This window comes from Pelophylax lessonae (genome assembly GCF_965119305.1).
Source record: "Pelophylax lessonae genome assembly, chromosome: 2".
Taxonomy (NCBI): Eukaryota; Metazoa; Chordata; class Amphibia; order Anura; family Ranidae; genus Pelophylax; species Pelophylax lessonae.
In genome coordinates this window covers 334054032-334074811 of record NC_138769.1, presented here as the reverse complement: position 1 = coordinate 334074811, position 20780 = coordinate 334054032, and the positions used below count along the sequence as shown (strand labels likewise).

General features: G+C 46.4%; 1 protein-coding gene across 1 annotated transcript in view; it reads right to left on the bottom strand.

The window, feature by feature from the left end:
* The window catches only part of TMEM35B (transmembrane protein 35B), a 79716-nt gene extending 60609 nt beyond the window's left edge, over nt 1-19107 (bottom strand). The window contains exon 1 of the mRNA XM_082246908.1: nt 18931-19107. Within this exon, the coding sequence (XP_082103034.1) occupies nt 18931-19038 (108 nt within the window). The 5' untranslated portion in view covers nt 19039-19107. The remainder of the gene's footprint in view (nt 1-18930) is intronic.
* Nucleotides 19108-20780: the final 1673 nt, after the last annotated feature.

Here is a 20780-nt window from a genome sequence, read left to right as displayed (position 1 = left end):
GTCATTTTTTGTATTTAGTGTCTGGGGGGTCACAAAAGTGTACCTGTCAAGTTTCAGATCTGTAGCATGTCCAGAACCCCTAAAAAACAGCATTTTTCTTATATTTTCAGGAATACGGCTTCTCTGCGGCTGTCTTTTTCTCTTGCAGGCATTTATCGGGCATTTTTTTAGGCAGGCATGTCATTTTTTGTATTTAGTGTCTGGGGGGTCTAAAAAGTGTACCTGTCAAGTTTCAGCTCTGTAGTATGTCCACAACCCAAAAAAAACAGCATTTTTCTTATGATTTTTAGTAGAAAACTAATGCAGTGTCTTTCCAGCTGTCTTTTTTTCTTTCTGGCAAGCTGAAATATGATATGCCAAGGCAAACATGCCTATCAGTTGAGCTATGACACAGACAACACTGCACACATGGGGAAATATGTAAAACAAAAAACAGGAAAAGGAAATTAGGTGACGGTAACAAAACATGATATTGTGATTGGCCAAATAAAAAGTCACCTCGCGATGAGGTCGCGCCAAAGTCGCGCTAAGTCGCGCCAAAGTCGCACTGGAAGCGACGCTACTTTAGTGGTAGCGGCAGTGTAAACCAGCACTAAAACATCCAGTGTGTGAATACGATCAGGTATGATGTTTTATCGGTCAAGTAGTGTAAGGGTTACGCCCGTTGCCCGCTTCACAGTGACAGACCAAACTCTGACAGACCAAACTCCCCGTTTAACAGTCAGTCAGTCCATTTGCACAACCGCAAACTCCCAATTTGCACAAGGTTGGATACCAAGCTAGCCATGTCCCGTTCCTTGTCCTCACTGACATCATTGAAGGTCTCTTCCTCCACCCAGCCACATACAACACCAAGGGTCCCCGAAAGGTGAGAACAAGCCCCCTGGGACGCCTGCTGTGGCTGGTATTCCACCTCCTCAAAGCCACCTTCCTCCTCTGACTTCTCTTCTTCAGACTCCTCTCTCTGCGTTGCCACAGGTCCAGCAATTGACAACGACAAGGCTGCTTCTGGTGGTGATGAGGACCACAACTCTTCCTCTTCATGCTCATCTACAGCCTGATCCAGTACTCTTCGCAGGGCACGCTCCAGAAAAAACGCATATGGGATGAGGTCGATGATGTTGCCTTGGGTTCGACTGACCACCAGGGTTGTCATCTCCGCAAAAGGACGCATGAGCCTACAGCCATTGTTCATGAGCATTCAGTAACGCGGCCAAAAAATACCCAGCTCCGCAGAAAGAATGAAAGAAAATGAATGTTTTTTTTTTATGAAAAATTATCCTGCGGATCGCTTTTGGTCTGTACACAATGAAGCAACGACCTTATCATCTGGGGTGTGCCAACACAATCCTAGAGGTGATCGCTTCATTGTGATACGCAAGCCCCTTCACCACGACAAGGTAACGATCACGAAGGGGAATTGACACATGTATGTGCCTTTTTTTTTGTTTTTTGTTTTTTTGCAGCCACAGTGTAGCACCAGAGGCCAGAAAAATTAGGCATGTACACATGCATGAAAAAGCAGGTATTGTTGCAGCCGCTGCTGTAGCAGCGGCCTGAAAAATTGAGGTTTTAAGGCAGAAAGTGCACTAAAACATTGCTGCTTGAACCGTAGTTGGTGGCGGAGACGTCACGTAAGTCATCCGGCATGCAGAGAATGATTATATACAGCAGCGTGTGGACCATTTTTAGGCCAAGGCATATCAGTCATCACCAGGCCTTTTTTAGTCAAATGCATCCCCCACTGTCAGTCCCTTCGGGATCCATGCCTCATTCATCTTAATAAACGTGAGGTAATCAAGACTTTTTTGACCTAGGCGACTTCTCTTCTCAGTGACAATACCTCCTGCTGCGCTGAAGGTCCTTTCTGACAGCACACTTGAAGCGGGGCAGGCCAGAAGTTCAATGGCAAACTGGGATAGCTCAGGCCACAGGTCAAGCCTGCACACCCAGTAGTCAAGGGGTTCATCGCTCCTCAGAGTGTCGATATCTGCAGTTAAGGCAAGGTAGTCTGCTACCTGTCGGTCGAGTCGTTCTCTGAGGGTGGACCCCGAAGGGCTGTGGCGATGCATAGGACTAAAAAAGCTCCGCATGTCCTCCATCAACAAGACGTCTGTAAAGCGTCCTGTCCTTGCCGGCGTGGTTGTGGTGGTAGGAGGAGGATTACTTTCACCTCTTCCCCTGTTGGATTCCCGTTGTGCTGTGACATCACCCTTATACGCTGTGTAGAGCATAGTTTTTAACTTATTTTGTAGCTGCTGCATCCTTTGCGACTGCCGGTAATTGGGTAACATGTCACAGACTTTCTGCTTATACCGGGGGTCTAGTAGCGTGGCCACCCAGTACAGGTCGTTCTCCTTCAGCCTTTTTATACGAGGGTCTCTCAACAGGCATGACAGCATGAAAGACCCCATTTGGACAAGGTTGGATGCCGAGCTACTCATGTCCAATTCCTCGTCCTCACTGATGTCATTGAAGGTGTGTTCTTCCCCCCAGCCACGTACAACACCACGGGTACCAGATAGGTGACAACGAGCACCCTGGGATGCCTGCTGTGGTTGGTGTTCCTCCTCCTCAAAGCCACATTCCTCCTCTGACTCCTCTTCCTCACACTCCTCTTCCAGTGTTGCCGCAGGTCCAGCAATCGATGGTAAGGCTGTTTCTGGTGGTGGTGATGGTGACCACAACTCTTCCTCTTCCTCTTCACGCTCATCTACGGCCTGATCCAGCACTCTTCGCAGGGCACGCTCCAGGAAAAAAACATATGGGATGATGTCGCTGATGGTGCCTTCAGTGCGACTCACTAGGTTTGTCACCTCCTCAAAAGGACGCATGAGCCTACAGGCATTGCGCATGAGCGTCCAGTAGCGTGGCAAAAAAATACACAGCTCCGCAGAGGCTGTCCTAGCACCCCGGTCATACAAATACTCGTTGACCGCTTTTTCTTGTTGGAGCAGGCGGTCGAACATTAGCAGTGTTGAATTCCAACGTGTCGGGCTGTCGCAAATCAAGCGCCTCACTGGCATGTTGTTTCGCCGCTGAATATCTGCAAAGTGCGCCATGGCCGTGTAGGAACGCCTGAAATGGCCACACACCTTCCTGGCCTGCTTGAGGACGTCCTGTAAGCCTGGGTACTTCTGCACAAAACGTTGCACAATCAGATTCAACACATGTGCCATGCACGGCACATGTGTCAACTTGCCCAAATTCAATGCCGCCAACAAATTGCTCCCGTTGTCACACACCACTTTGCCGATCTCCAGTTGGTGCGGGGTCAGCCACTGATCCACCTGTGCATTCAGGGCGGACAGTAGTGCTGGTCCGGTGTGACTCTCTGCTTTCAGGCAAGTCAACCCCAAGACAGCGTGACACTGTCGTATCCGGCATGTGGAATAGCCCCTGGGGAGCTGGGGGGGTGCAGTTGGTGTGGAGCAAGACGCAACAGCAGAAGAGGACTCAGCCGAGGAGGTTAGCATAGAGGATGGAGTAGGAGGAGTAGAGGAGGTGGCAGCAGGCCTGCCTGCAAGTCGTGGCGGTGTCACCAACTCCTCTGCAGCAGAGCCACGCATTCCATGCTTGGCAGCCGCCAGCAGGTTTACCCAATGCGCAGTGTACGTTATATACCTGCCCTGACCGTGCTTTGCAGACCAGCTATCAGTGGTCAGATGGACCCTTGCCCCAACACTGTGTGCCAGACGTGACATGATTTCTTTTTCCACAATAGAGTACAGGTTGGGGATTGCCTTTTGTGAAAAATAATTTCGGCCGGGTACCTTCCACTGCGGTGTCCCAATAGCGACAAATTTTTTGAAGGCCTCAGACTCCACCAGCTTGTATGGTAAAAGCTGGCGGGCTAAGAGTTCCGACAAGCCAGCTGTCAGACGCCGGGCAAGGGGGTGACTCTGCGAGATTGGCTTTTTGCGCTCAAACATTTCCTTCACAGACACCTGACTGTGGGCAGGTGACGAGCAGGAACTGCTGAAGGTGAGAGGCGGAGGGGCGGGTTGTTGATAGGGGGCATGGAGGACAGCAGTGGTTGACGTGGCTGAAGATGCTGGACCAGGAGGAGGATGGTGGCTTTCAGTTTGTGTGCTGCTTTTACTCATGTGTTGATCCCATAGGCGTTTGTGATGTGAGATCATGTGCCTTCGCAAAGCAGTTGTACCTAGGTGGGTGTTGGACTTCCCACGACTCAGTTTCTTTTGGCACAGGTTACAAATGGCATCGCTGATATCAGAGGCAGACACAAAAAAAATGCCACACTGCTGAGCTTTGCAAGGACGGCATTCTGGTGGTGGCAACAGCTTGCGTTGATTGGCGTGCTGTCTGGCTGACCCCGGGTGCCGAATCTACATGCTGTCTGACTGCGCCACTAGCTCCTTGCGATGACCTCCTCCCCCTGCTTCCAATTTGTCTCCTCCTCCTCTCTGTCTCCCCATCTGAACTTTCCCCCTCTTCTTCTGCTCTTCGAGCAGGCACCCAGGTGACATCCACAGACACATCGTCATCATCAGCCGCTTCACTTGACAACTCAGCAAAGGCAGCAGCAGCAGGTACAACATCATCATCATCACAATGTACGTCCATGTGTATAATGCTGCCTGACTGAGACATATCCCCGTTATCTACATCCTCTGGCACTAATAGTTGCGCATCACTTATTTCTTCAAACTGATGTGAAAATAACTCCTCTGACGGATCAAGTGAAGCGGCTGTGGTGCTAGTGTTGGTGGCGGTGCCGGCGGGCTGGCGAGTGGTAAATTGAGAGGTGCCCGAAGCTGAGCTGGAGGAGGATGGTGCATTAAGGTTCCGAGCGGAAGCTGTAGACGATTGGGTGTCCTGTGTAAGCCAGTCAACTATGGCCTCAGAATTTTTTGAGTTCAGGGGCTGTGGTGGCCTCTGAACACTGGGCATTATTCTAGAGCCTAAGGAAATCACAGCACCACGACCACGACGGCCCTTGCGGGGTGGCCTGCCTCTGCCTGTCATTTTTTTTTTAATGTGTTGTTACTGTTGTACTATGAGTGCAAGCTGCTGTGCCACCTTATATATCAGTGGTGGGTGGGCAGTGGCACAGTACACTCTCTGTGGACCTGACAGCAGTCACTGGCACCCAGGCAACTGCAATTTAAAAAATATATATATTTTTTTTTACTTTGCAAGCTGCTGTGCCACCTTATATATCAGTGGTGGGTGGGCAGTGGCACAGTACACTCTCTGTGGACCTGACAGCAGTCACTGGCACCCAGACAACTGCAATTTAAAAAATATATATATATTTTTTTACTTTGCAAGCTGCTGTGCCACCTTATATATCAGTGGTGGGTGGGCAGTGGCACAGTACACTCTCTGTGGACCTGACAGCAGTCACTGGCACCCAGGCAACTGCAATTTAAAAAAATATATATATATTTTTTACTTTGCAAGCTGCTGTGCCACCTTATATATCAGTGGTGGGTGGGTGGGCAGTGGCACAGTACACTCTCTGTGGACCTGACAGCAGTCACTGGCACCCAGGCAACTGCAATTTAAAAAAATATATATATTTTTTTTACTTTGCAAGCTGCTGTGCCACCTTATATATCAGTGGTGGGTGGGCAGTGGCACAGTACACTCTCTGTGGACCTGACAGCAGTCACTGGCACCCAGGCAACTGCAATTTAAAAAAATATATATTTTTTTTTTACTTTGCAAGCTGCTGTGCCACCTTATATATCAGTGGTGGGTGGGCACACAGTGGCACTGCAGTGGGCACAGTACACTCTGTGGACCTGACAGTCACTGGCAGCCCAGGCAACTGCAATAATAAAAAATATTTTTTTTTTCAATTTATTGCAACAAGATGCTGTGCCAACGTATATATATCAGTGGTGGGCAGTGCACTGCAGTGGGTACAGTGCACTCTGTGGACCTGACACAGCACTCACTGCAATTATGACAGAGAAAAAAAAAATATTTTTTAAAATGCCAGGTACTGTGCCTGTGCCACCCGAAATGAGTGTGGTGTGCACACAGTACAGTCTGTGGTAGGTCTGTGGCCTCTCACACACAGCGGGCAGGCAACTGCAGTGTACAATAGATATATATATATATATATATATATATATATATATATATATATATAAAGAAAAAAATCTATTACCTTACCAGCCCTTGAAAGGGCTTTTGGGGACACTATATATATATATATATATATGTATATATATAAAAATAAAAAAATCCTCAATTACCAGCCCTTAAAAGGGCTTTTGGGGACACTAGATAGATATAGATATATATATATATGAAGAAACAACTCAATTACCAGCCCTTAAAAGGGCTTTTGGGGACGCTAGGTATATATATATATATATATATATATATATATAAAAAAAAAAAAACCACAAATACCAGCCCTTAGAAGGGCTTTTTGGGGTGCTGATATTACAGCAGTAGTGGACCAAGAACACTGCAAGACCAGGAACACTGACTAACTGTCCCTAGCTTAACAGCAGCAGCAGCAGCAGCAGCAGCTCTCTCCCTATTCTCACTACACACACTGCTTCAGAATGATCTAAGATGGATGCTGCCCTTGCTTATTTATAGGAGGTGGGAGGGTGTGGGAGGGAGGTACGCTGATTGGCTGGAAATGTGTCTGCTGACTGTAAAGTTCAGGGTCAAAGTTTGCCTCAATGATGTCTTATGGGGGGCGGACCGAACATCGCATATGTTCGCCGGCAGCGGCGAACGCGAACATGCTAAGTTCGCCGGGAACTGTTCGCCGGCGAACAGTTCTATACATCTCTAATCTACACATTTATATGCCATAGCGACACATTTCATTATGATGTGAACTGGGGTTTGTATACTGGCTCGACCTCCTACACACTGGGATTAGGTCGGGTGAGTTCATTTCTTGCTGGCAACATTGTTTGCTGGTAAAGTTATTAACAGTTTTAAATATAGTGTGTATTGCGAAATGGTTTATCATGGGGATTGAGTACCCAGATAAAACGTTTTATATTGCATTTTGTTTTATGTATTAATACCCATATTAAGGTTCAATATGGTTGGAAGCGATCGGTACATGTTATGTGACCGATACCGTTTTTTTATAGATTGGAGAGTATGGACGCTTATGGTCTGCCTCTGCTGACAGTTCTCGGTGTGTAGAAGGATACGAGCCGATGACTATTTCCGGTACGCGCGCACCTTCCGGTCCTTCCGGAAGTGGGCGGGTGACGGAGCTCCCTATTTAATAGGACTGCCGTGCCGTATGGCCATGCCCCCGTGAGGAAGTCGGAAATGACGAAACGCCGCGTCGGGGCGTGGCTATACGGCGTCCACTAGACTATTGCATACTGAGGGTGAAGGAGCTTTCGGATAGCGGTCACAACGCACCAGACTCTGGAACCATCAGCTTTCTGCCTATTTTGATCAACGTGAATGTGAGTGTGATGGTTATGGTTTTCTTTCAATAAAATTTTATAAACGGTATCACGCTATGGGAGTGCTTTCTATCTCTTTATCCATATATTGCCAATGAGAGGAGGTATCCGTACAAGTATCGGGATTGCCAGGAGAGAGTTGACCTTATCCTCATTTAAACCTTTGCTGCCTTTGCCTAGTCCATGAGAGTGGTCAGGCATTGAGTTCTGGTGAGTGAGTTTTCTGGCCATATCCCAGCACTGGTGGTGGTGTTACCCTAAGGTGGTCCCATTATCAGCACCTTTGAAGGATCCCTCACAGCTTGTGGCTAATTAGAGACTGTGTTGATATATCATTTATCAATGGACATTTGAAGCACTTCTTACACACTTTTTTCACATTAGGTTTATTATCCTTTTATTGCGCTACTAAGAGTTCTTTAGAAACTCCTCTGTTTCATTTCTATATTGAACTTTTATTTATTTAGGTTTTGATTAAGGCTGTCTCCATACATTCCTGCAATATTCTTTTCCCTCGATCCTGACTAGTCTTCCAGTTTCCTCCACAGCATGATGCTGCTACCACCATGCTTCACTGTAGGGATGGTATTGGCCAGGTGATGAGAGGTGCCTGGTATTCTCTAGACATGACGCTTGCCATGCAGGCCAAGGAGTTCAATCTTTGTTTAATCAGACCAGAGAATTTTGTTTCTCATGGTCTGAGATTCCTCCAGACGAGCTGTCATGTGCCTTTTACTGAGGAGTGGCTTCAGTCTGGCCACTCTACCATACCGGCCTGATTGATGGGAGTGCTGCAGAGATGGTTCTTCTGCAAGGTTCTTCTCTCTCCACAGAGAAATGCTGGAGCTCTGTCAGAGTGACCATCGGGTTCTTGGTTACTTCCCTGACTAAGGCCCTTCTCCCCTGATCGCTCAGTTTGGCTGGGCGACCCCCACTCTAGGAAGAGTCCTGGAGGTTCCAAACTTCTTCCATTTAGGCCAGGAAGCAACAACATTGGTAGAAGGAGCCGTCACCAAGAATGGTGCAATTTTTCCTTTTAGACTGTAGGCTTGAGAAATAAGCTAACTGATGCAGTTATTTAAAAACTGTCAGACCTTTTTATTTTTTTTTTTTTAATGGGACAGCAGCATTCATCATGATTGATGCTGGATTTACCTGGGTGCAATGTTCCCTTTAAAAGGTGCGCAGTGTCATTGAAGGTCCCGCGCAAGCACAGATTCACATCGCGCAGCCGCAGACGTGGCGACCAGGGAACAGAGCATGCGCCCCGAGAGCACGCCCATTGTGTGGCAATAGCAAATGAAAATTTGCTATTGTCACACGGATCCTCCTCCTGGCCAATCAAGGAGCGGGTCCTCCCGCTTCCTGATTGGCCGAAAGGCCAACCCCATGCCATTGGCCGAGGAGGAGGCGCCGGTAGGACTGAGGAGACTCGGGAAGCCGGGGACTGAACTGAAGAGAAGCTGCCGTGACCGTGAGGTAAGTGCATGGACGGGAGGAGACGCAGGGAGTCGGGACTGAAGAGAAGCTGCCGTCAGGTAAGTGCACTGGTCTCACAGGGGGGGGAACGCTGGCATCTCTGCATTGATTGGGGGCAATGCTGTGGGCACTCTGCGTCCCCCCCCCCCCCAGCGGGCCACAGAAAAATTATCAAACGTTGACTGGTCCGCGGCGATAAAAAGGTAGGGGAGCACTGCGCTCAGAATTTTTTTTATTTACTCAGCACAGTAAAAAAATTGTCACAGTACATGTCACAAAAGTGAGTACACACCCCTCACATTTTTGAAAATATTTTATTATATCTTTACATGTGAGCCCAATTTGGACATTTTCACTTAGGGTGTGCTCACTTTTGTTGCCAGCGGTTTAGACTTTAAAAGCGGAGTTCTGGCCACGGGGGTGAAATTTAGCTAAAATACCCCCGGGACAGTCAGGGCTAGTACATTCCACAATAGATAGCCTCTGTACTGTCCCGGGTCGCACCTACCTTGAAAATTTCTTCTCCAGCGCTGCCATCTCGGACGTGGGCAGCTGAAGCCAGCGCGTCCTCTTCTCCCAGAATGCGCCTGCACCGGCCCCGCTCGTCACTTCCGGCGTCATCCCTCCACAGCTTCTGGGCATGCCCAGAAGCTGTTTAGCAGGGAATGAGGCGCCGCACCGGAAGTGACGAGCGGGGCCGGTGCAGGCGCATTGATTCCTGGGAGCGATGACGTTCAGCTCCCAGGAATCAATGCAAAGAGGAAGTGGCGGCCGCAGAGGGAGGAAGTGGAAGAAAGGGGAATATATTTTTCTTCATAACAAGTAAACAGTAAACAAAAAAAAAAATCGTAACTATCCATTTCTTTTTCAGGTGACCAAGAGCAAGCGGATGGCCCAAAATCGATTATGTCGATTTTGTGGCCGGAACTCCGCTTTAATAGCCGTGTTGAGTTATTTTGAGGGGAGAGCCAATATACACTGTTATACAAGCTGTACACTCACTACATTGTAGCAAAGTGTCATTTCTTCAGTGTTGTCACATGAAAAGATATAATAAAATATTTACAAAAATGTGAGGGGTGTACTCATTTTTGTGACATACTGTACATTCTTAAGGGGGGGGAGGAGGCTGGGATCTGGGGGGTAATCTTGCTTCCAGATTCTGATAAACCCCCTGCCCGCAGACCCCCACAACAACCAGCCAGGGTTGTGGGGAAGAGGCCCAGAGCCCCCCTGCCACAAAGTACTCTCCCCCCCCCCCTTCCCTGGGCCACCGGGTTGCATGCTCGGATAAGGGTCTGGTATGGATTTTGGGGGGGACCCTACAGTTTTTTTTTCTTATTTTTTCTTTGCCTGAATTATATATATATATTTTTTTTTGTACATTCAGCTATCAGCAGGGAACCCATTGACAGCTGATGACTCATCCGTTAAGGACATGGTGGCCACCCACTCCGGAACAACCAGCTATTCACAGTTTAAGGAGGAGAAAAAAAAAAAAAACACACACAAAATGCATGAAAACCACTAGCAAAATTGTATGTTTAAAAACGCAAAACCACAGTCGAATAGACGTGAACCTAGCCTTTAGCCTTCAGGAAGAACAAAAAAGGAACCAGGCTGACAAATTGCAGCAACTATATATCACTGGCAGAGCTAATCTAGGACACGGTGCTGAATGTTTTGATTACTTGTTCATTCTTATGCTTCCTCTTTTCTATTTCTTTTTTTTTTCCCTCTCTTTTTCTTTCTTTACTCCTCATTTCCTCCCACCCTTATCTTTCTTATTTCATTTGTTTATCTTCCTTTCTCTTGTCCTGTTCTATGGGCTGTTAATCTATTATCGGTGGGCTAAATTGTAACTGGGTTGGCGGTTCCCTTAGGGGTACCGCCTGGATCCCCCTTGCGCTGTATACAATTGGTGTCACCTGAAGACCCCATTTGCTATATGTTTGTTATGTCTCAGAAATGATTGCACTGTTGTGAGTCTTTGGGTGTGTACTTTTTCCACAACCCTCAGAGCCGGTTCACACAGGCGCGACCCGACTTTGCCGGGCGACCTGTGAAGTCGCGGTGCGCAGCTCGCACCGCGACCTCGGAGCGGCATGCACGGACTTCATATCATTGAAGTCAATGCAGGTCGCCCCAAAGTAGCTCAGGACCCTTTTTCTAAGTCGGAGTGACTTGTGTCGCTCCTATTAGAATGGGTCCTGGCAGGCAAGTCGCCCCAGTGTGAACCGGCTCTTACTGTGCTGCCTTAGCTCTTGTTTTGTTTGGGTTCCATGTTTTTCTTTTTTCTGTACCCTTTGGTATTAAATAAAAATAAAGATTATGCAGCAACTGACTTCAGGTAAATCTTGAGTGCATGAGCCACATCCAAGGTATGAAAAGCCTTGTCCCCTGGCATCTTGTGCTTAAGCCTGGTCCAGTGGGCTGAACAAAAAATAAAATAAAAATGAATTGAGAAATTGCGGTACTAACACACAACGTTATCCCCTGTTGTGCTATTGTATTCTGATTGGAGGACCATAACACACTGATCACGCTCACCATTGGCCACCAAAGTTGATCAGATTCTGGTTTTTCAGCATATTCCTCCAACAAAAGCTGGTTGTTAGACTGGCTTCAGTCAGACAGACTGCTGTACACACTGACCAAATGTCGGCTGGTTTTGGTTGAACCAGCCGATACTAGCTGATAGTCAGGCCGTGTATACCCAGCCTTAGGACACAGGAAGAAGATTAATACAATGCTATGGTCAAGATGGAACAAAGAGATCATCTTAGGTAAAAAGGATGCTGAAGGCTGTAAAATGTTTACCGCAGCACCAGGAATGCTTTCTTACAGGCAAGAGCAGCCAATTTTAAAACTAAAAAAGCTGAAATAATTGCAACCAGAAAAATAACCTTAAGTGTCAAAGAATAAGGCAAGTCATGTGTTTTTGAAGCATTGTATGTGTTTTTCGGGGTTGTTTAAGCTAGTAGGAAAGTTTGACAGTGATGTTCATAGAGTGCGACTTTAAAGTCTCTGGCACTCAAGTCACATTAAAAGTATAAAAGCATAAAAGTAGTGCAGGAACCTTTCCATGTCCAAAGTCGCATGTTATGGTTAGGATTAAGGGCTAGGGTTAAATGTTAGGGTTAGAGTTAGCGGTTTTTTTTTGTAAAAATGTGTTTACACTTGGCAAACATGTGGCCGAAAAAAAATTTGAAAGTGTCCATTTACTAAAAGAAAAATATCCTACTCTTACCAATCACGCCTTGTTCATGGCATCAGTTTTCGGCAGTACCTATTTTTGTGAACTATTTCCCAAGTTGAAGCATACAAAGGGCAGAATTAGAACCAAAACCTCTGATGAGCAGTTTGGAAATTCATTGAGAATGGCCTCTACATCCATAATACCAGATATTGATGTGTTTGTTTATCAAAAACAATGTCAAATCTCGCACTAGTTTTAGATTGCCCTCCTTTACTATTCTAATAAAAAAAAATGAAGTTTTATTACTAAGATAGGTACATTATATCAGTGATTGTTACTTTGTGATCTGCCTGACTTTCTGCTCATCAGATATTCTTCTGGTAAGTGCATTTTATATGTGGCCCAAGACAATTCCTCTTCTTACAATGTGGCTCAGAAAGGTCAAAACGTTGGACACCCCTGCTTTTGCAGTATAATTCTTACCATTACCCACCAAAAAAAAAAAATCTCTAACCTTACGTATGCCTATATATAATTAGTACCCATAGTAGAGTCAAGAAATGTGACTCGGGCCACACTGAATCGCATGACAATGGAAATAACATTTCTTCCAATGGTGCTCGTTCAAATTAATGCAATTTTGGGGACGGGTCCTGAGCTACTTTGGTGCGATGCAGTGCAATTTTGTGGTCCACAGACTTCAATTGACATGCATCAAAATTCCATCTAGATGTGTTTTTTTATGTGTTTGATATGTGCATTCCATTTTAAGCCAGTCATAGAAACTGTAAAGGAATACATGGCAAGCATCTCATAGTATATAGCTATACAAATACAGTGCACATTGGCTCTGGTTAGGTGGTTCCGGTGTTTTGTTTGTTTTTTTTAATTGTGACAGCTAGTGGGGGAAAGAAGATCTCTGCTAACTGTCAAGAGCAGGGGGTCAGGGACCATCGCGTTCATAATAGGTTACATGTTACACCCTGAATATGGGTGTAACATGTTACGGAAGGTGAACTTATCCTTTAAAGTATTTCTAAAAGCAATTTTATTTTTTTTAAATAACTTACCTGCTCTGTGCAATGGTTTTGTATGAAGCAGCCTTGATCCCCTGCTGGCAGTCCTGGCTATTCCCAGCTGTTAAGTGCCCCTATAGCAAGCCTTTTGCTATGAGGGCTCCCGAGCTGTGCACTGTGTGTCCATTCACATACGAGTGGCTCGGCTCTGTCCCTGTCCCCCTGCTCTCGCATCATTGGCTCGCTGGCTGTGACTGACAATGGCTCCCGCTGCTGTGTGAACCAACGAGGAAAGAGAGACCTAGGAGAGGCGCTGCTCTCATGCACATTGCTGGATCGAGATGGGGCTCTGGTTTGGCTGGTGTGAGGTGTGAAAAATTAGACAGAAGCCATTAACTGGTTCAGGAATGGTTAGGTCATGGTGGTTTGCAGTGAAACGAAAGTGGTTGGTATTTTAGCTACAGTTTACGGTATGGTGTGGTTCTAGGATTGAAGGGATGGGTGGAGGGGAAGGGAAAGGGATGTAAGACTGAAGGTAAGGGAGAGAATGGAGTGAGGGGTGGAAGCGGGGTCACCAGAAATCAACAGCCAGGAGGTCTTGAGGGCAAAAGAACCAGCAAGTAAGCATGAGTACCTACAGTCAGTAGAAATTTAAAATACAATATCCACAGAGAAAGGAGGACCACCTTGTGAAGTTTTATTGCGGTCTGTGTTTACTGCTGGGGAGATTTGCTCTGTATTTGTCCTAGCAACCATTGTCACTGGCACTAAAAATGAGGGGTCATACTAACATTTTGAGCTGTCACTAGAACAGGATTAAATGGGAAATCATCTGTTGAGGACACTTGTTGCAGTCACTTTCTGAGAGAATTCTGGCAAGTTAACTGGCTGCTTTTCAAATTGATCCTAGTATGTGTGCGTGTATATTAAAAGGGTAACTCCACTTTCATTGGAAAAAATATCAGCAAATAAAAAAAAAAAAAAAAACAATGTAGCATAAACAATTGCAAAACAAGTCATATTGTAATTGAATGTTATTAAAAATTACCTTTCCTTTTCAATCTGCAGCTCTGTAATTTTCTGTAAAAAGCAATGCAATATGGCTACCTGGAGCTGTTCTGTACATAGTTGGTGTACTGACCACACCCCACATAAACGTCATTTTCTGCTGGAGTGATTGGCTTACTAATTTTCCAGAACTCTCCACTAAGATTCAAATTAGATTTTTGGCATGCCCTGCAACAAAAATGTCAGTCATTTTTGATGAGATACTCTCAAAGGGAAATCACATCTAAAGTGATGCAAACCCTGCCACTTTCCTCAGAGACCTGCAGGTGCAGCAGATTATTGATAATTATAAAATCACACCCATACAGATTCACAGCAATTTCTTCAGAACAACAAAAAGGTAGGAATCTGCAAAAAGTTTTTTTTTTAAATCCCTGCCATGTACAGAGATCACCCAGAGGGGATTTTTTTTTTTCTCTCAACAAAAGTGGAGTTACTCTTTAACCACTTCCCGAAAACCAACATACCTGTACTAATGCTTGCTGAAGTGGTTGTACCGGGATGATGCCTGTAGCTGCAGGCATCAACCTGGTACCATTTTTTAGAGCCGGGGGGGGGGGGGGGGTGTGCAGAGCGGCGATCGGTGCTGCGGTGTGTCACTGACATATCTGATCTTGGAAAACAGCCTACTGATGCAGGCTCTTTACCATGTGATCAGCTGTGTCCAATCACAGCTGGTCACATAGTAAATAGGAAGAACTGTTGATCAGCTTTCCTCAGTTCGTGCCTGACAGGCACGAGTAGAGGAGAGCCGATCTGCGGCTCTCCTGATGGGGGGGGGGGGGTCTGCTGTGCTGGTAATCAGAGCATTGATTACCAGTGCAGACCTTTGGGGGGGTTGCCATTAGAGCCACCAGGGATGCCCACCCATGGCCACCAGGGATGGCAATCAGAGCTCAGGGAGCCTGCCAGTGCCCTCCCCATCACTGCTGTCCACCATTGCCATCTATTAGTGCCACCCACCATTGCCCCCTATCAGTGCTGCCTATCATTGCCCATCAGTGGTGCATATTAGTGCCATCCTATCAGTGCGGCCTCATTAGTGCAGGAAAAAAAACTAATCTATTTACAAAATTTTATAACAAACTTTTTGGTCTTTTTTTTTTTATTTGTGTAGCAAAAGAAAAAACCTTGCAGTGATCAAATACCACTAAAAGAAAGCTCTATTTGTGGGAAACAAAATTATATAAATTTGGTTTAGGTACAGTGTTGCATGACCGCGCAATTGTCATTCAAAATGCGACAGCGCTAAAAGCTGGAAATTGGCCTGGGCAGGAAGGAGGTGTAATGGCGCTTTTCCACTGCATGGAACCGAACGGTTCAGCACGCTTTTGTGCTTTACCACTGCTGGTACCGCATGGTATAGTGTCGGTACGGTATGGCGGCGCTTTTCCACTGCATGGAACCGAACGGTACGGTACGGTACGGCTCTGAAAAAACAGTACCTACTCAATTGTGGTTCCAACAGGTACCATAACTGGTACCATATCCCACAATCCTTTGCATGCAGTCACTTCTAGCCCCTGATTGGTCAGAGAATCCCACCCACCCCGTTGTTATCCCACCCACTTAACTTTAGTACTACTTTAGTGGAAAAGCAAACCTATACCGTACCGTACCGAACCGTTCCAACACCGTACCATGCGGTACCAGCAGTGGAAAAGCAAATCGGGCCAAGCAGGGCCGAGCCGGTACTTGCAGAGGAAAAGTGCCATAACTGCCCTGTATTGAAGTGGTTAAGGGAACAGGATCTCTTTTTTTAGGGTAACAAACGCTTTAAAGGAATGTTCTCCACTTTGGAGTGACTTCCTCCGTTTCCCTAATGTTTCTACAGGTCAGGTAGTGCAGAGAATGCTGCCTGGTGGGACAAAAAAAAAAAAAGAATCATATATATTCCATCATTTCCATCCATACACTAGTATTAGAAGCTCATGGTCATGAACGCAAGAAAAAAAAAAAAGTTATGCGGTAATATACTGTTACAATCTCTTCTGAAACTGGGCAAAGTTTGCAAGGTCAAAACAGATAACGAAGTTGGGCACTGCTGGAACTTTGGACTTTTTTTTATTGCACTGCCACGTTTGTATATTCGCCACTGCCTGACAAAAAGTGTCAAAAAAGGGCTTACTTCTATTTTAACTGAACACAGCAGCTGGAAGGGGTTGCTCGCATGGCCGTGAAGTAGAGATGGGCTCGGGTGTGTTCGGGATCCCAACTGCCCGATCCTGCCAGGAAACTCACAATGCTAATCACAGGCAGCAAGACATTTCAAAGTTTGTGCAGCTGCGGACTGGGAAATGTCTCTGCCTGTGATTAGCCGTGTGCAGTGACGGCTTCCTGGTGGGATCGGGCAGTAGGGTTGCCATCTTACCCCTTTAAACCAGGACACATATAATTACACAGGTTCTGAGGCTAATTTAATGCAGATAGGGCACTAAGTGAGTTTAATTACTACCTTAATCAGCCACAGAATGTGTCATTAAATCGGTGTTCCAGACCCTGGGTAGCTGCTGACTTTAATAAACACACACTTACCTGTCCCACAGTCCAGCGATGCGGCCGCCCGAAGCCCCTGGTTCTCTCCGGCATCACAAGTGTGGGCACCTGACTGTGACAGCTTACAAAATCACAGCCAGTTGCGCAGTGCGCATGCGCGAGTCACGCAGCGTCTCCTCAATGGCCAGGAAATTTTCCGGGACCTGTGACATGTCCCAGACGTTTGCAGGGAGAGAGGGCGAGAGGAGAACTTCCGAGCGGAAGTGGGAACTGGGTACCTGTCAAAACTAGGTACCCCCCCAGGCCGCCACTGAAAAAAAATGACATGCCAAATGTGCCATGTAAGGGGGTGAGGAGTCCTTAAAGCAGAACTTCCACTTTTGGGTGGAACTCCGCTTTAAAATGTGTTTGGTTTTAAAGGGATGAGATGGCAAACCTATCGGGCAGGTGGGATCCCGAACGCGCCCGAGCCCATTCCTACCGTGAAGCAGAGCAAGAATAAAGCTGGGCAAACATGGATCGAAATTAGGACAGTTCAGCAGGGAGCGGACAAATTTCGATCTATGTATGGGCAGTAATGTTGTAAAAGGTCGATCCACCCATTGACTTCTGTACAGATTTTCCTTGCCTGATCAGCACTGCAGGCTATATCCTGCAACACTGATCAGAGTATTCTGATGGCGTGGAAGCCTCCCTAGTGTCAGAATACAATAGCTCAGCGGGAGGATTCCCTCATCCACACTGAGTCCCAGTTCACACTTGTGCAATTTTGTGATGCAATTTCACAGTGCGAATTTGCATGGCAAGTGAAAAAGAACGTATTACTATTGAGGGCATTCATATATATATATACACGGGTGATTCGCACTGCGATTTGAGAAAAGGGTCCTGTGCGAGTTTGGCGTGGTGCAATCCGATATACCACAGAGATTAGAGAGCTTTGAGCCCATGTTCACATTGGTCTGATTTGACATGTCAAATCAGAGCCAATTGTCGGCAATGGCACCGTCTGAATCGGTGCAATGCCTACTTAGCAGCACCGCACTGATTCCCAAAAGTAGTTTCTGTACTACTTTTGGCGATTTGGGGGGGGGGGGGGATGCGATTCTATTGACCCCTGTGCAGGAACCCGCACAGAAGTCTGTGAAATCGTGCGAGTTTAGCTGAACTCACAATTTCAAACCAGCCTCAGTGTGCACCTAGGCTTAAACTCAAAACCAGGGCCGTCTTTAATACCGATTGGACCCTGGGCAAATATTTTCTTGAGCCATCCCAAATCCACTTAACTATTTTGCAGGCAGTGCAGGCTCAAGGGGCAGCTGCTTTGTGACCCACAACAATGATTAGGCCCAGGGCAGCTGCCCCTTTTGCCCTGTGTTAAAGGCGGCCCTGGAAACCACATTGCTGAATCGCAGGTCAACCCGAACCACTGAATCGCACTTCTTTCAAACCACTGATGTGTGAACCAGGTGTAGATAGGGAAACTGAGCTATTCTCTTTCATTCAACCTACTGGTTGAATGTCAAAAAAATGACTTGTATAGGGCCAGCATTATTATACAGAATTTATATAGCACCCACGGTTTGCACATTATACCCCTCTCACGTGCAGTACGATGGTTTGCACTTTATCCCCCTCTCACGTGCAGTACGACGGTTTGCACATTATACCCCTCTCACGTGCAGTACTTTCGCCAGTGCAACCCATTCAAATGAACAGGGATATCCTGCAACTGTGTTTGCAGCATTCACAGGATTAAAACAGGCTGTCCTCCAGACAGCCCCTGTGGGCGATACAAATAAAAGCCCTAAGAGGGACATAGGCAGTTCTAACCCTTTCCAAATAGAAAGAAAGGGAAGTACATTCTATAAGGAAACAAGAGGAAGGGTCAGGGTGTGCAGAAGTTGAGCAGCAGCAGCAGCAGACGCCCACATAGTGTTTTGTACAATGGGCTCTGCCTTGTATGACAGCCTCCCCGCCTTTCCTCAATAACCGGAGGGGAAGACATTTGAACGCCAATGGTGAAGTAGTGTCTCCTGAGGGACACCACAGCCCAGCCTAAAGTAATGCTGTATGAGGGGGGACCTGGGAAGGGGGGCACACATGAAGCAGCAGTGCAGGCCTGGTTTTCATCCCCCGTTCATTACAGCCATCCATACACACAGCACAGAGGTCTATTACCACAACAGCCTCCCATACAGGTGCGCTACGCCCGTTCCCGCCACACACCCCGGGCACTACTTACCATGTGCTGGTAGACCTCGCCTGAGATCTGGTCCGTCAGTTTAATCAGTCCGCTGAAGGCAAAGAAGAAGCCCAGGAGAACTCTTATTCCAGTGTACACAACAGCCATGGCTGCCCCCTCTCTTTCTCTCTCACACAACACATAGGCTGCTGGACTTCAACAGGCAATACATCATACAGAGAGGAGGAGGAGGAGACATGGGGATTCCTCTCACTCCACCCAACTTCTATCCACACACATACTTCACACCAATTAGTGACGTCCAGTTGATGAACGAATCGTTCTTTTGAATCGATTCTTTTCAGTGAACTGGATGACTCGGTTCTTCTTCCTGAACGACTCGGTATGAAATAGTGATGTCCAGTTCATGAACGAATCGTTCTTTTGAATCGATTCTTTTCAGTGAACTGGATGATTAGGTTCTTCTTCCTGAACGACTCGGTATGAAACAGTTCAGTATTCAGTGAAGGAGAGCTGCTCTGGGCTGATGGTAATATGATCGTAGAGTGAGGAGCTCAGCTCCTCCCTCTAACCAATCAGCACTGACACTGAATAACTGGCCAGAAACAAGCTTGTATTGAACCGTTCAGAGGGAAGAGTCGAATCATTTCACTGAGTAGTTCAGTACACCAGTTAAGCCTCGTACACACGTACCGATCGTCGGCCGAACGATCGGCCGTCTTTTGTCCAGGGCTGTCGTGTCTGTTGAAAACTGCAAAAGACTGCACACGAATTTTGTCGGCCAACAACAGCCGACTGCAGAAGTGATGTCATGTGATGGTTAACTTTCCTTGTGTTTTTTCTTTTCTGAGCATTCCCAGTCTTGCAAATCTGCTGATTGTCGGCCGAATTCTGTACTGACTGGCGAACAATCGGCCGTTCTGGTGTTGGCCAACAAAAATTTTAATGCCTACACGACAGATTATTTTCGGCCGAAAGTGCGCTGTCGGCTGTCGGAAGCATCATACTAACAAGCCTACAATCGGTCGTCGGCCGAATATTTACGGCCGACAATCGGTACGTGTGTACGGGGCTTTAGTGAGTCAAAAGAATCTAAACACGAGTCGGTCTCTGTTAGCACACAGTACACTAAAGAACCGTTCATCACCAGCACATACAGCTGTATACATGAAAAGCAGGTTTCTGTGCATGTGAACTGCATTCTAAAGGGACAACATCACAGTTAACATTGCCAGCTATCAGATTTTTCCAGTTTTTACAGCGCATGCACAGGAATAACGATCAGATTTTATTACTGTGGCCGAAGTACCCACACACTAGTAAAATCTGATCGTTATTCCTGTGCATGCGCTGTAAAAACTGGACAAATCTGATAGCTGGCAATGTTAACTGTGATGTTGTCCCTTTAGAATGCAGTTCACATGCACAGAAACCTGCTTTTCATGTATACAGCTGTCACCTGAAGTCCTGAACGTGATAATGCTGGCAGATCTGACAAAGTGTATTGTGTCTGACACATACCGTAGGCTTGAGACAGCTCTGAGGAGCCAAGAAGGAGTTAAATCAAAGAAAACATCCCCAGAGAGTTGCCAAACTATGAGTCACTCTTCTGATTCAGCTCATTTGAATAGAGTTGAGTCGGAGCTTAAGTTCACTTGCTTGTCAGTAGACTCAGCAAGTGAACCAAAGATTCGATTCAATGAATCGGTTCATTTCAGTGAGTGACTCAAAATGAACCGATTCACTTCAAAGAGTCGAACTTCCCATCACTAACACCAATGTGATATCATGTCATAGCCAGCTATTGTCACCTCACCATCAAAACTGATATATTGTATAAAGTTCAAAAAGAAACATATGTGACCATTCTTTTCTGTTTCCTTATTCTC